Source organism: Nicotiana sylvestris, chromosome 9 (assembly GCF_000393655.2).
Source record: "Nicotiana sylvestris chromosome 9, ASM39365v2, whole genome shotgun sequence".
Taxonomy (NCBI): Eukaryota; Viridiplantae; Streptophyta; class Magnoliopsida; order Solanales; family Solanaceae; genus Nicotiana; species Nicotiana sylvestris.
Window position 1 is genome coordinate 85,841,808 of NC_091065.1, and position 15,187 is coordinate 85,856,994.

The 15,187-nt window shown below is 41.8% G+C and overlaps 1 protein-coding gene across 1 annotated transcript; it reads left to right on the forward strand.

Annotated features, from left to right (window-relative positions):
- The first annotated feature begins 910 nt into the window (after nt 1-910).
- On the forward strand, nt 911-14,784 carry LOC138877872 (uncharacterized). Its single transcript, XM_070157518.1, has 5 exons — nt 911-1,115; nt 12,995-13,431; nt 13,540-13,906; nt 13,988-14,220; nt 14,353-14,784. Exons 1-5 carry the CDS (start codon nt 911-913, stop codon nt 14,782-14,784), a joined length of 1,674 nt encoding a protein of 557 aa, XP_070013619.1.
- Nucleotides 14,785-15,187: the final 403 nt, after the last annotated feature.

Consider the following 15,187-nt stretch of genomic DNA (forward strand, 5'->3'; position numbering starts at 1 on the left):
TGAGCATTAAAGACCGGGTGGCTTGCTTTAGCGGATGGATATTCCAGAGTGGAAGTGGGAGCAGATCACTATAGACTTTGTAGTTAGACTTCCACAGACTTTGAAGAAGTTCGATGCTATTTGGGTGATTGTGGATCGGCTGACCAAGTCCGCGCACTTTATTTCTGTGTGTACTACGTAATCTTCAGAGCGGTTGGCAGAGATCTATATCCGGGAGATTGTTCAATTGCATGGTATCCCAGTTTCCATTATTTCAGATAGGGGCACTCAGTTTACTTCGTAGTTTTGGAGGTCTGTGCAGCGAGGGTTGGTTAGTCAGGTAGAGTTAAGCACAGCTTTTCACTCTCGGACGGACGGGCAATCCGAGCGCACTATTCAGATATTGGAGGACATGTTGCGTGCTTGTATCATTGATTTCGGAGGGTCATGAGATCAGTTTCTACCGCTTGTAGAGTTTGCTTTTAACAACAGCTACCAGTCGAGTATTCAGATGGCTCCATATGAGGCTTTGTATAAGAGTTGGTGTAGATCTCCAGTTGGTTGGTTTGAGCCGGGTGAGGCTAGGATATTGGGGACAGACTTGGTGTAGGATGTTTTGGAAAAGGTGATGGTGATTCAGGAGAGGCTTCGTACAACGCAGTCGAGGCAAAAGAGTTATGCTGACAGGAAGGTTCGGGATGTGTCCTAAATGGTTGGTGAGAAGGTTCTGTTGAAGGTTTCACCTATGAAGGGTATTATGAGATTTGGGAAGAAAGGTAAATTGAGTCCTTGGTTCATTAGGACTTTTGAGGTACTTCGGAGGATTGGGGAGGTGGCTTATGAGCTTGCTTTGCTACCCAGCTTGTCGAGTGTGCATCCGGTATTTCATGTTTCTATGCTCCGGAAGTATATTGGGGATCCGTATCATGTTATGGATTTCAGCACGATTCAGTTAGATGATGATTTGACTTATGATGTGGAGCCAGTAGCTATTTTGGGTCATCAGGTTCGAAAATTAAGGTCAAAGGATATAGCTTCAGTGAAAGTGCAGTGGAGAGGTCGGCCCATGGAAGAGGCTATCTGGGATACTGAGCGAGAGATGTGGAGCAGATATCCTCACCTGTTTGAGGCTTCAGGTAAGTTTCTTGACTCGTTTGAGGACGAATATTTGTTTAAGTTGGGGAGGATGTGATGACCCAGCCAATCATCTCATGAGTTACCACTCTGTTTCCCCTATTTCTGCTTCTTATTGCTTTGTCTATTGGTTTTATATGTGATCGGGTTGGTTCCCCTATTGCTGACTTGTGTGTTAGAGGGCTCGAATGTGAGTTCCGATGGTTCAGATAGCTTTAGTAGATGATTTGGGACTTAGGAGCGTGAACGGAATGAGTTTTGGAGGTCCGGAGTAGATTTAGACTTGAATTGGCGAAATAAGATTTTTGGCGATTTCTAGTTGATAGGTGAGATTTTGATATAGGGGTCGGAATAGAATTCTGAGAGTTGCAGTAGTTCTGTTGTGTCATTTGGGATGTGTGTAAATTTTTTTAGGTTATTTGGATGTGGTTTGGTTGGGTTTTTGATCAAAAACGTAATTTAGAAGATTTTGGAATTCTTAGGCTTGAATCCGATGCGAATTTGGTGTGTTGATGTTGTTTTGAGCATTCCGAAGGTTGGAACAATTTTTAACGAGGTTATGAGATATGTTGGAATGTTTGGTTGAGGTACTGGGGGCCTCAGGTGAGTTTCGGGTGGTCAATCGGACCATTTCATGATGTTTGGAATTGCAGAAAACTGCTGTGTATTGCAGAGGATTTAGACCTTCGCGTTCGCGAGTGGGTCCTCGCGTTCGCGAGTGGGTCCTCGCGTTCGCGAATGGTCAGTTGGTGAAGGCTGGGATTTAAGCCTTCGTGTTCGCGAGGAAAGCTTCGCGTTCACGAAGGACTGAGTGTTTGGTCATCGCGTTCGCGTGAAGGGAACCACGTTCGCGTAGAGGAACTGGGTAGCTGAGCCTCAGGGTATTTTATTCATCGTGTTCGGGAGAGAGGTAATATGATCGCGAAGAGTGGTCTGAGGAAAGCATCACGTTTGCGATGGGAAGGTCGCGATCGCGAAGAGGAAATTTTTGGTCAAAGTTGGTTTGTGCTTCGCGAACGCGAAGCGTTGACCGTGTTCGCTAAGAAGGATTTCAGACCTGGGCAGAATGTTTAAATAGTCATCTTGTCCACGATTTTGGGGTTTATTTCCATCATTTTTGAGCGTGTTTGGAGCTTTTTGAAGAGGATTGAAGAGGGATTCAAGGGGAATCACTTGGAGGTAAGATTTATGGACTTAAAACTCAATTCTAATGTGAAAATCTACCTAATTAATCATGGAAATTAAGCCTTAAATTTAAGAACTAGGGCTTGAAATTGGAGACCTAGAACTTGGGATTTGAGGGGTCATTTGTGGTTGGATTTTGATGATTTTGGTATGAATGAACTCGGGGAGTGATAAAGAATCCATTAATGTGAATTTTATTGGAATTTGAGTCATGGGCCCGGGGATCGGGTTTTGGTAATTTCGGGATTTATGTTGTAAATTGAATATTATTGCTTGGGCTTCGTTCCCCTAGCATATTTTGACGTCGTAGTTCTGATTTTGGATAGATTCGACGTGAGTGGAGGCTGATTCGAGAGGCAAAGGAGTCGTGGGCTAGAGTTTGGAACGGATTGAGGTGAGTAATGATTGTAAATGATGTCCTGAGGGTATGAAACACCAGATTGCACATCGTTGTGCTATATTGAGGTGACACACACACTTGATGATGAGCTGGGGTCGTGCACTGTTGGGGATTGTGACTTAGTTCATCCCGAATGACTATTTTACCACATATGTGACTGAAATCTAATTGCTATCATCATGTTTTGGGCTGAATGCCATATTTGGGCCTCGTGCCAACTATTTGAACCCTTAGGGGATTTTTATTGATATTTCCTCACTGTTTTGACTTTATACTTGAACTCAATCATGCTATATTCCACTATTTTCATAACTCAGCCATGTTTACTCTATTTTAACACTTAAACGATCTTTTAAATGATATTTTGGACTGAGAATCATGTTTTACTATTGCCCGAGTGGCTTGTGAGGATTTTGACTGAGTAAGGCCGAGGGCCTATGTTGTGAGGAAACACTGATTATGATTATGAGGCCGAGGGCCTGAGATATGTACGCCACGAGTTGACTTGTTGATATGAGGCCTAGAGCCTAGTGATGATGCCACGAGATGGCTTGATATTGCGCTTGGGCCGTAAGGGCCCCCTCCAGGAGTCAGCACACCCTAGTGAGCACGGGTACCCATTGTGATGTGAGATATAGCCCGAGAGGCTGGTATTGTTCTAAGATATTGCCCGAGGGGCGGATTTGTTGTGATTGTGCCCGAGGGGCGAACCTTTATGTGTTTATCTTTCTTATTTGCCTATCATTTACCTGTTTAATTGTTGAAAAGGCATTTCATGAAGTTTAAACTGAACTTAATTGATTTTTCATATCTTTACTGATTTAGTATTTTACTGGCTTTTATTGCTTCATTATAGCCTGTAATTTGCCTTACGTGATTTAATATTTCTCAGTCATTTATTTATGATTATTACTCACTGAGTTGGAGTACTTACTTTACTCCCTGCACCTCGTGTGCAGATTCAGGCGTTGCTGATCCTGCTAGTGAGAGTTGAGAGCTCCCGGCAGACTTCGGAGTTCACGAGGTAGATGCTTTGGCATCCGTAATCCCGTGTTTCTCCCCTTTTATCTCATTTCTATATCTTTTTCAGTTATTCTATAATAGCTTGGTAGGTATTTTAGACTTGTAGTATGTTGATAGATGCTCATGACTAGTGACACCCCGGTATCGGGCTATATTGGGTTGTATTCCACAAATTGTTCTGTATTGTCACTGCTTACTTTTGGGATATAACGACTCGACCGGTCATTTTGATTTTGCACCTTGATTGTCAGTTCTCGGGCATGACTTTTCATGTGTGATGGATTATGACTTATGTAAATCGTTGGTTTTTGTTTTCAGGGTAATTGAAATGAATTTGGAAGAGCAGTTCTCAGTTTGAAGCTTGAAATTAAAAGTTTGACCAAGATTTGACTTGTTGGTATATGATCCCGGATCAGAATTTTTATGATTTGGTTAGCTCCGTTAGGTGATTTGAGACTTAGGAGCATGATCAGAATGCATTTTTGGAACTTCGTGGAAGGTTTAAGCTTGAATTGGCGAAATTGAGATTTGGGCATTTTCCGGTTGATAGGCGAGATTTTGATACAGGGGTCAGAATGGAATCCAGAAGTTTTAGTAGCTTCGTTGTGTCATTTGTGACGGGTGTGCAAAATTTCAGGTCATTTGGACGTGGATTGGTTGGGTTTTTGATCAAAAGCGTAATTCGGAAAATTTTGGAATTCTTAGGCTTGAATTCGATGCAAATTTGGTGTTTTAATGTTGTTTTGAGAATTCCGAAGGTTGGAACAAGTTTGAATGATGTTATGGGATATGTTGGCATGTTTGGTTGAGGTCCCGAGAGTCTCGGGTAAGTTTCGGGTGGTCAATCGGGCCATTTCATGTTTTGAAAAGTTGTAGAAAACTGCTGAAGGATTTTAGGATAATTGACCATCGCGTTCGCGAGAGGGTCCTCGCGTTCATGAAGGGTTATATGGTGAGGCTGAGGATTAGTCTTCGCTTTCGCGATGGAGGCTCCGCGTTCGCGAAGGGCTGGAGTCTTGTGCAACGCGTTTGCGAGGTTCATTCCGCATTCGCATAGAAGGAAGGTGAGCAGGTGGATCCGGGGTGTTTGTTCTTTGTGTTTGCGAAGGTGGTGTCGCGTTCGCAGTGAGTTAGAAAGTCAAGCTTTAACGTTCGCGTAGTGATTATCGCAATCGCGATGAAAGAAGAATTGGTCAACTTGAGTTTGTACTTCGCGAACGCGAGGCTTTGACCGCGTTCGCGAAGAAGGTTTTTGATGCCTGGGCAGAATGTTTAATAGCCATTGTCCGCGATTTTTGGGCTAACTTTCACCATTTTTGGGCGATTTTGGAGCTTTTTGAGAGGATTTGAAGATGGATTCAAGAGATAACACCTTGATGTAAGATTTTTGAACTCTATACTCGATCCTATGTTGATTTTTCCTTGTTTAATCATGAAAAATGTGGAAATTAAAACTTAAAATTGGGGAATTAGGAGAGTGTAAATTAGGAATTTGAGGGGACAATTGAAGTCCGATTTTGATGTTGTTGGTATGCATAGACTCGTGAGAGGATGATGATTCCATTGATGTTAATTTTGTCAGATTCCGAGACGTGGGCTCGGGGGCAGGGTTTTAGCAATTTCAGGATTTTTGATCTAAATTGGATATTTTCTAGTGGGCTTTGTTCCCTTAGCATATTTTAATGGTTATGTACTGATTGTGCCTAGATTTGGAGCATCCGGAGGTCGATTCATGAGGGCAAAGGCATCGCGGGCTAGAGTTTGGACCGGATCGAGATGAGTAATGATTGTAAATGATGTTCTGAGGGTATGAAACCCCAGATTTCACATCATTGTGCTATATTGAGGTGACACACACGTTGGATGACGAGAGTGGGGTCATGTATGGTTGGGAATTATGACTTAGTCCGTCCCGGATGACTATTTTACCGTGTATTTGACTGAAAATCTATTTGCTATCATCATGTTTTGGGCTGAATGCCATATTTGGGCTTCGTGCCAACTATTTGAAACCTTAGGGAATTTATTGATATTTTCTCTCTATCTTGACTTTATACTTGAACTCAGTCATGCTATATTTCACTATTTTCATAACTCAGCCATGTTTACTCTGTTTTAATATATCAAATGATATTTCAAATAATGTTTTGGGCTGAGCATCATGTTTTAATATTGCCCGAGTGGCTTATGTGATTGTGACTGAGTAAGGCCGAGGGCTGGTGCTGTGAGGATACTTTTGTGTCGGGCTGCACGCCGTAGTGGTGATACACCGATTATGATTATGAGGACACGAGCCTGAGATATGTACATTACGAGGTGGCTTGTTGATATGAGGCCGAGAGCCTAGTGATGATGCCAAGATATGGCTTGATATTCCGCTTGGGCCGAAAGGGGCCCTACAGGAGTCTGCACACCCCCAGTGAGTGCGGGTACCTATTATGATGTGAGATATAGCCCGGAGGGCTGGTATTGTTCTGAGATATTGCCCGAGGGGCAGATTTGTTGATACTGTGCCCGAGGGGCGAACCTTTATGTGTTTATTCTCCTTAATTGCCTGTCATTTACTTTTTTAATTGTGTAGCTACGCCCGATGAGTGGATTTTTCTATGCTTATCCGTTCTGATTGCGTTTCATTCAATTGCTTAACTATTAAAAAGTTATTTTTAAAGGAGTTTAAACTGAGCTAAGATGTCTTAAGAGATTTCACAGCTTCATTGCTTTCTTACTCGTTTTGTACTACTCTATACAGCATGTTGATGTATTTTTCGTGATTTTCTATCACTCAGTCTTTAGTTATGATTGTTACTCACTGAGTCGGAGTACTTACTTTACTCCCTGCACCTTGTGTGCAGATTCAGGTATTTCTGAACCCGGTAGCGGGTATTGGTTGATCAGAGGTAGAGTCATCAGAGTTTAGCAAGGTAGCTGCCGTCGCTCGTAGCACTGCTTTTCTCCCTCTTGATTTCATTAGACTGTATTTAGCATATTTCAGACTTTTCCATTGTATTTAGACCCTAGTAGATGATCGTGACTTGTGACACCCGAAGTCAGGCTGTATTTATTTCCGCACTTGTTTATTTTGCTAAATCTATACTTGTTAGGGAGTTATCCTTATAAATGACTTAAATTGAATTATTAAACTGTTAAAACTGAATTTGGGAATTATGTTGGCTGGACTTGTCTTCACGAGAGGCGCCATCATGACCGGGTCTGGTTTAGGATTGTGACAAGTTGGTATTAGAGCCTAAGTTACATTGTCATGAGCAGGTTTAGTAGAGACTCACGGATCTGTACAGAGACGTCTGTATTTATCCTCGAGAGGCTGTAGAACCTTTAGGAAAAGCTTCATATTCTTGATATTCTTATCGTGCGTCCTTGATTCAGCTTGAAATGTAACTATTTGAATTCCTTCCATGCGTTAGTATGCGCACGCATGAGTGCTCAGTATCATATATGCATCGATGGCTTGTGATTCCCTAATCGAGGGGCGAGATGTGATCTCTGGGCGTTGATGTTGGGCCAGTCTGCAGGACTCGAGGCTGGATTTTGCCTATAGCTTGAGCCCTGAGCTGTTGATTTGTGTGAGCGTGTGCTTCTGGATCTATAGTTGCTGTTATGTCTCTATTAAGGGAAGTAGTGACTGGATAGCTACGCGATGAGGGTGATATGACTGCGAGATGTAGTCATATGATTTGGAAGCGACAAGAAAGGTCTGCTGGAGGATAGAAGAACTATTAGGTGCTTGATTTCCATCTTGATTTGAGGAATAACCCCGAGTTGTGGGTGTGTCAAGAACTTTTCATGTTTTCAAGTTGGGAGTGAAGTAAATTTCTTGTTGCGGTATGAGTTTAGACGTAGGAAGATTAAGTGACTACGTAACGTTTATGATGGTGGATGGTATACAGAAATGCCAGTTTGAGGTAAAATAGGTGGGTTATCTCCTGCGGAGTGTTCTGAGGTTGTGTGATCCTTATGATGTATGTTAGAAGATCTCATTTATAAGTGAAATATATTTGTTGCAATTTAAATTTGGGTCGCTTAAGATAGTGGGTTTAACTGTTACGAGAGTTAATGCGAGATTTGCATAAGAGTTAAAGTACCAGATGGTCTGTGTTTCACAAGCTTATGAAGGATTGAGTTTAATCTCACTATGGTATTATGGAAGCAATAAAGTATATGCGTTATGAGTTATTAAGTGTGTTTTGATCTATGGCTTCGAGCCAAATGGGGGAGTCAGCTATTTATTAGTTGCTTGCACGGTTATGTGCTATGTTGGTTCCAGTTTGGGGCATTCGGGAGAATCAGTTATGGCTTACAAAGATTTGAGACCAAGTATGTCTTGAGTAAAGGAAAAGGTTATGTTATACTTCGTAGGTGTATGAGAATCACAGAATATCTTGAGTTGTTATGAGTAAAGGGTGTGTGGTGCTTAGCAGGGAGTTGCTTGGTTGCATTAAGGTGAGGTTACACTATACGGTGTCGGAGTGATAATGAGGCACAAGTTGTTTGGTTCATTTGATCTGGCTAAATCTACTTTTAGTAAGGTGGATGGCTCTAGAGAATGGTTCTAACGCGTTCAAGGTTTTACATGTAATAATTGGAGATTTCAAGTGTATAATTTGGCTAGAAGCTGAGGTTTGCATTGGAGAGTTCCGAGACTTGTGTCATTTCTATATCAATTATGGGATTCTATATATCAGTATTAGGAAGGTAATGGTTCCAAATTCGCAGGAAGTCTCTTCGGGGTAGGTATTTTGAACGTGGTGCTTTTAGAACATTTAGGAGAGTACTTAGCGGCATATGAGCCTTAGACGGAGTGGTTTTATGCTTGGGTCTCGTGTGGTGTGTCTGGGTTGAGGAATTGTGATGTTATAGCAAGAAGGAGTATCAAGTTGAAGGTAAATCAGAAGGAAACCTGGATAGATGGGATAGCTTGGTAGTAGACCGGATCGGTATGGTAAGGATATGATTAGTTCTTTGGATGCTTACGAGGTAATGAGTTCCTACAGGTGTGTCGTGGTAATTCCCTTGGGTTTTAGTGACCTGCGTAGCTCGGTTGAGTTAGAAGGATTCAGTCTTGACAATTTAGTGGTGTGCAAATGGAATTTGTAGAGCTCTAGATGGTTTCCACCACAGTTACAGAGGTATATTTTTCCTATTGACGTGAGGAGCATGGGATGTATAGTGATTTACTTCTAGATGGGATTAATGGGAAGTTCTTGGCTAGTGGAGTACATAGTTTCTTGTGGTTCGTAAGGGATATGAAGTTCTTGTGGTTATCCTAGGATGGTACAGGTTATGCGATATGTTGTGTAGGATTGAGATTTGCATGTGTAAGGTCACAATTCAGATTTGAAAGGAAGGTCACAAATTCTTAGATAGCATGGGCAGCTTCAAGTGACTAGATAAATGAGATCACTGATTTGTGTGGCTTGATTAGGGTATACATTTCAGATAGGGCGATGTGTTTGAGTTATGGATGATCTATTGGTATTGCGGCACTATCTTGTCTGATCGTCTAATGATATTCGAGTCTGCTTGGTGGCACAGAAGAATTTTAGGTGTACCTCTCATGGGATGATTGAGTACTAGAGGTGTGTTATATATGCGAGCGGCAAAATTAGGACCAGATATGGTAATTTGTGTGCTTCATGGACTTGGAGACTAGAAGTTCTCATAAACAGGTTAGCTCGTGGTTGTGGATGGCAAAGATGTGGGTAAGTTAGTCGGATTATAATATGTGCTATGATTCAGTTATTGTGAACCTTCGGAGGGTCATTTATCTATTGTGGGTGACTAGAGTTGATGTGTGGTTCAATTGTGGACCTATATGGATGTGTGTTCTGTATCGCGATGGCTTTGTTGACTTCTAGTTACTATTGGTGATGGATGTGTTGATTCAATTGTTATTGAGCCATTAGTAATCAGGGGGAATCTATGAGTTATCTTTCGGGTTGCGAGGCATTAGGATTTGTTGGTTGTAGGAACATGTGGTGCGGTTTTAATTGGGGTCTCTCAGTGGAATTCGAGCAGGAAGAGTACTGGGTATTGTTCAGAGTATGGTGTATCGGTTATGTCCTTTCGGGTCTGATTAATGTTATCTCAATTGCTTTGCACTGGTTATGACGAATTGCTTTGGTTTTATAGATTAAATTGCTCGTGGTTGTCGATTTGAGCATAGTGTCTTGAGGTGTTTCATGTGGACCAGTGTTTGGATAAGGTCGTGCATTGGAGCAAAGCTATACGGAGGTATGATCCTTCAGGTCAGATTCGTGTGTTCTATTTCTATGATGTGAGATGGGTTCTCAACCTTGTGTTGTGGTGGTACTAGTGAGCTTGTGGTACAACTCTTTCATTTGAGTCATTTTCATGAATAGAGTAAGTTCGGATTGTTGGTTATTAGTGCACGGATTGCACAAGTTGTGGCTTTAGTCTGTATTGAGGTGTCAATGTCACCAAAGTAGTTGCGTTGGATTAGATGAGATCGTCGGGATCTTTAATGACTGCAAACAGATTCGATTTCAGCATGTTGGAAGGATAACATCGAGGTTCAGCGCAGAAATTTGCTATGGTCTTTGCCAAAGAAGAGGTGTCTTCATGAATGGTTGATCTGAGAAATGGTTATGGCTTACTGCGTGTTTTATTTATCATTGGCGGTGTATGAAAGTGTTGGAATGAGACTTTAGTTGATAAGAGGTTTTCCACCAGTATTTGGTTGTTATGTGCAGTTGTGGTAATTAGACGTTATCGCTACAAGTGTTTGAGTTATGTGGTATATCATATAATCGCACCTGAGGTTGCAGGTGTGGGTTATTACAGCTGGTTCGGGCTTATTCAACGTATAAGTGTGAGATTTTGATCTTGTAGATGATTTCAGAAGTGGAAATGTGGTTCTAAGGCTTATGGGCTAGGTTGGATTGTGAAATTACAGTTACAATGTGTTATCGGACCTATATGAGATAAGGCGACGTGGGATCACCCCCGGGTATGTGCATGGTAAGGTTATTCAGCGATTGGTTGGCTTTTGTAATAACTCTGGGCACGTTCGAGGACGAACGTATGTTTAAGTGGGGGACGATGTAATAACCCGATTGGTCGTTTTGAGATTTTGCACCTTGCTCGTCAGTTCTCGGGCATGACTTGCCCCGTGTGATGGATTATGACTTATGTAAATCGTTGGTTTTGGTTTTCAGGGTAATCGGAATGAATTTGGAAGAACAATTCTCAGTTTGAAGCTTGAAATTTTAAAAGTTTGATCAAGATTTGCCTTGTTGGTATATGATCTCGGATCAGAATTTTTATGATTTGGTTAGCTCCGTTAGGTGATTTGGGACTTAGAAGCGTGATCGGAATGCATTTTTAGAAGTCCGTGGAAGGTTTAGGCTTGAATTGGTGAAATTGAGATTTTGGCGTTTTCCGGTTGATAGGTGAGATTTTGATATAGGGGTCAGAATGGAATTCCGGAAGTTGCAGTAGCTCCATTGTGTCATTTTTGACGTGTTTGCAAAATTTCAAGTCATTCGAACGTGGATTGTTTGGGTTTTTTATCAAAAGCGTAATTCGGAAGATTTTGGAATTCTTAGGCTTGTATTCGATGTAAATTTGGTGTTTTAATGTTGTTTTGAGCGTTCCGAATGTTGAAACAAGTTTGAATGATGTTATGGGATATGTTGGCATGTTTGGTTGAGGTCCCGAGGGCCTCAGGTGAGTTTTGGGTGGTCAATCGGGCCATTTCATGTTTTGAAAGGTTGCAGAAAACTGCTGAAGGATTTCAAGAAAATTGACCTTCGCGTTTGCGAGAGGGTCCTCGCGTTTGCGAAGGGTTATCTGGTGAGGCTAAGGAATAAGTCTTCACGTTCGCAATGGATGCACCGCATTCGTGAAGGGCTGGAGTCTTGTGCATCGCATTCGCGAGGTTAATGCCTCGTTCGCATAGAAGGAAGGTGAGCAGCTGGGTCCGGGGTGTTTGTTCTTCGCATTCGCGGAGGTGGTGTCGCGTTCGCAGTGAGTTAGAAAGTCAAGCTTTCTCATTTGCGTAGTGATTATCGCGATCGCGATGAAGGAAGAATTGGTCAACTTGAGTTTGTGCTTCGCGAACATGAGGTTTTGACCGCGTTCGCGAAGAAGGTTTCTGATTCCTGGGGAGAATATGTAAACAGCTATTGTCCGCAATTTTGGGGCTAACTTTCACCATTTTTGGGCGATTTTGGATCTTTTTGAGAGGATTTGAAGAGGGATTCAAGAGATAACACCTGGAGGTAAGATTTTTGAACTCTATACTCGATCCTATGTTGATTCTTCCTTGTTTAATCATGAAAAATGTGGAAATTAAAGCCTAAAATTGGGGAATTAGTGCTTGAATTTGGAGAGCGTAAATTGGAAATTTTAGGGGGCAATTAAAGTCTGATTTTCATGTTCTTGGTATGTATAGACTCATGAGAGGATGAGGATTCCATTGATGTTAATTTTGTCGGATTCCGAGATGTGGGCCCGAGGCTGGGTTTGAGCAATTTTGGGATTTTTGATGTAAATTGGATATTTTCGAGTGAACTTTGTTCCCTTATAATATTTTAATGGTTATGTATGGATTGTGTCTAGATTTGGAGCATTCGGATGTCGATTCGTGAGGGCAAATGCATCGCAGGCTAGAGTTTGGACCGGATCGAGGTGAGTAATGATTGTAAATGATGTTCTGAGGGTATGAAACCCTGGATTGCACATCATTGTGCTATATTGAGGTGAAGCACACACTGGATGACGAGCGTGGGGATGTGCACTGTTGGGGATTGTGACTTAGGCCGTCCCGAATGACTATTTTACCGCGTATTTGACTGAAAATCTATTTGCTATCATCATGTTTTGGGCTGAATGCCATATTTGGGCTTCGTGCCAACTATTTGAACCCTAAGGGGATTTTATTGATATTTCCTCATTGTCTTGACTTTATACTTGAACTCAGTCATGCTATATTTCACTGTTTTCATAACTCAACCATGTTTACTCTGTTTTAATATATCAAATGATATTTCAAATAATGTTTTGGGCTGAGCATCATGTTTTACTGTTGCCCGAGTGGCTTATGTGATTTGACTGAGTAAGGCCGAGGGCCGGTGCTGTGAGGATACTTTTGGGTCGGGCTGCACGCCGCAACGGTGATATACTGATTATGATTATGAGGCCGAGGGCCTGAGATATGTACACCTTTTGTGCACCTTTTGAACATTATTAGGAGGTGACTTATGACAATTTACCTAAGTATTGCACCTTTTGTAGGACATGAAGAAAGAACATGTCGTATGATGAATGGTAAGGCAAAGGAAGTTGATGGAATTGAAAGTGGAGAAGGGGGAGTGCATGCTGGAAAACGTGATGGTGAGGCAGCTAATATTGAGAAGCTAAAAGGAGATGCCAGGGCTTATTTGAATGCTAAAAGAGCTGGGCAAATTGAAGATGCTACAGGTTCAAAAAGTGATCATGTTGTGATTGATACACAAGTAGTTGATCAAGATGGTGAGGATGCAAATAGACCGAATGATAATATGCAACAGGAGGCAACTTTGATTGAGAGGTCTGTTGCCACTGATCGTGTAATGCCTGCTGAAATTTCGACTTTGGCTGAGGAGACGGGCAAGGTTGACAAACTAAAAGGGGATGCCAGGGATTTTTTAAATGCTTTAGAACTTGCTAAATCTACAGGGACCTTGGTTGACGTGAGACCAGGCAGAACAATTCAAAAGGCACACCAATATGCAGAATAAGCAATTCATACTGTTGGTGCATCCGTCTCTCAACCACTTGATCAAACATGTAAGGAACAGGTTAGGCAGCTGATGCTTTCGTCAGGCTCATCTAGTGCAGATACTGCTAGGATGAACAGGGGTAGGAATGAGACTGATATGAATTGCGAAAAAGTAATGAATGCAGACAATGCTATGTTGTCTAGTCATCGTGTGGCAGATGCAGCAGATGCCCCAGCTTTTAAGAAGCCACAAGCTAATTTTCCACGTGATATCTCTGCTAGTAGAGCATTGGATACGATTTACAAAGCTGTGGGTGGTAGAGTTTTAGCTGGACTTCCTAAAGGTTTAGATGTTGAAACTGACCTTATTGGATTACCTGAAGCTACTGCTGTTGTGACTGATGCTTCAGGGCAAGCTGAAGATGGGAAAAAGATTAAGGGTGTAGGTGTGTAGAGGAAAAAACAAGCTGGAGATAATAAGAGGCTGACAGAACAAGCTACTTCTGTTTCGAATTTGGATAGTACAGTTGCATTGAATAAAAATTGTGATCGAGTTACTGCAGCTGAAAAACAAGCAGTTACATTGATTACTGGTGATGTTGTAGAACCTAGTGCTCAAGCTGTGCAACATTCGATGGGTGTAGTCTGGACAGTAGCTAATCGAGCAGCCAATGCCAAGAAACATACTATAGTCTCTACCAATATAGCTACAACCAAGATTACAGATGATATTTCTTTTGCTGTAGCGAGAGGTACACAGGTTGTGGAGTCAAATGCTACAACTGAACAATTTTGTAAAGTAGCAGGTGACAAAGATGCTACTTTAAACGGAGAAGGATATGGACATGCAAGAGTTGAGGCTTTGGAATGGACAAATGCAACGACATCTTAGCTGGAGGCAAAATCAGCTGGAGTTTTACAATTCACTGTTGATCCAAAGATTAAAACATCTGGGCATTTGAAGGGAGATGCAGTTGCTACTTCACTACACAAAACTGATAACTTGGGCGATGGATTTGCTGGCTACTCTTCTGAAGAACGAGAGCAGGAGGTGGATCAGTATAGTGCAGGGGGGGAGTTTGATCCTCCAGTGAAGCAAAAGAAATTAAACCTTCAAGCTCCTGCATTTCCAAGAAACACTCCTACTACTGGTACTACAAATTCAGAATCTGGAAGGGTAGTACAAGCTACAGAAACATCTCTCAAGCAGGCAACTCAAGCTACTTCAACTCAAATGGTAATAACACCTACGAAGACTGTGCAACAGCATCGAAAGGATCCAAATATTTTAACTAGCAATCATCTTGGTAATAGTAAACAGTAACAGTTATGACAGCTGGGCAGAAGCAGCAACATACAACAACTGCAGTTGATGTTAATACTAATCATGGGCAGCAGCAGTCCAATGCAAACACGACTGGGCAGAAGCATTCCAATGCAAACACGACTAGGTAACAGCAGTCTAACACAAATATAACTGGAGCTATAGTAATGGTAACTGATATACCTGCTATTTCGTTGGAGGACAGAAAGTTTATGGATGCTTTGGGCAGTCCAAAACCACACAAAAGTGCATACTCATCATTCTCAAAAATGACCGGACTGAAGCAGAAATTTTCAGTGACAAACCGACATGAACCATGTAGTGCAAAGACACTGAAGAGGCATGAACCATTGTGGATGGTTATACAAGATAAAGCTAATCAAAAACTTGAGGCCAACTTACG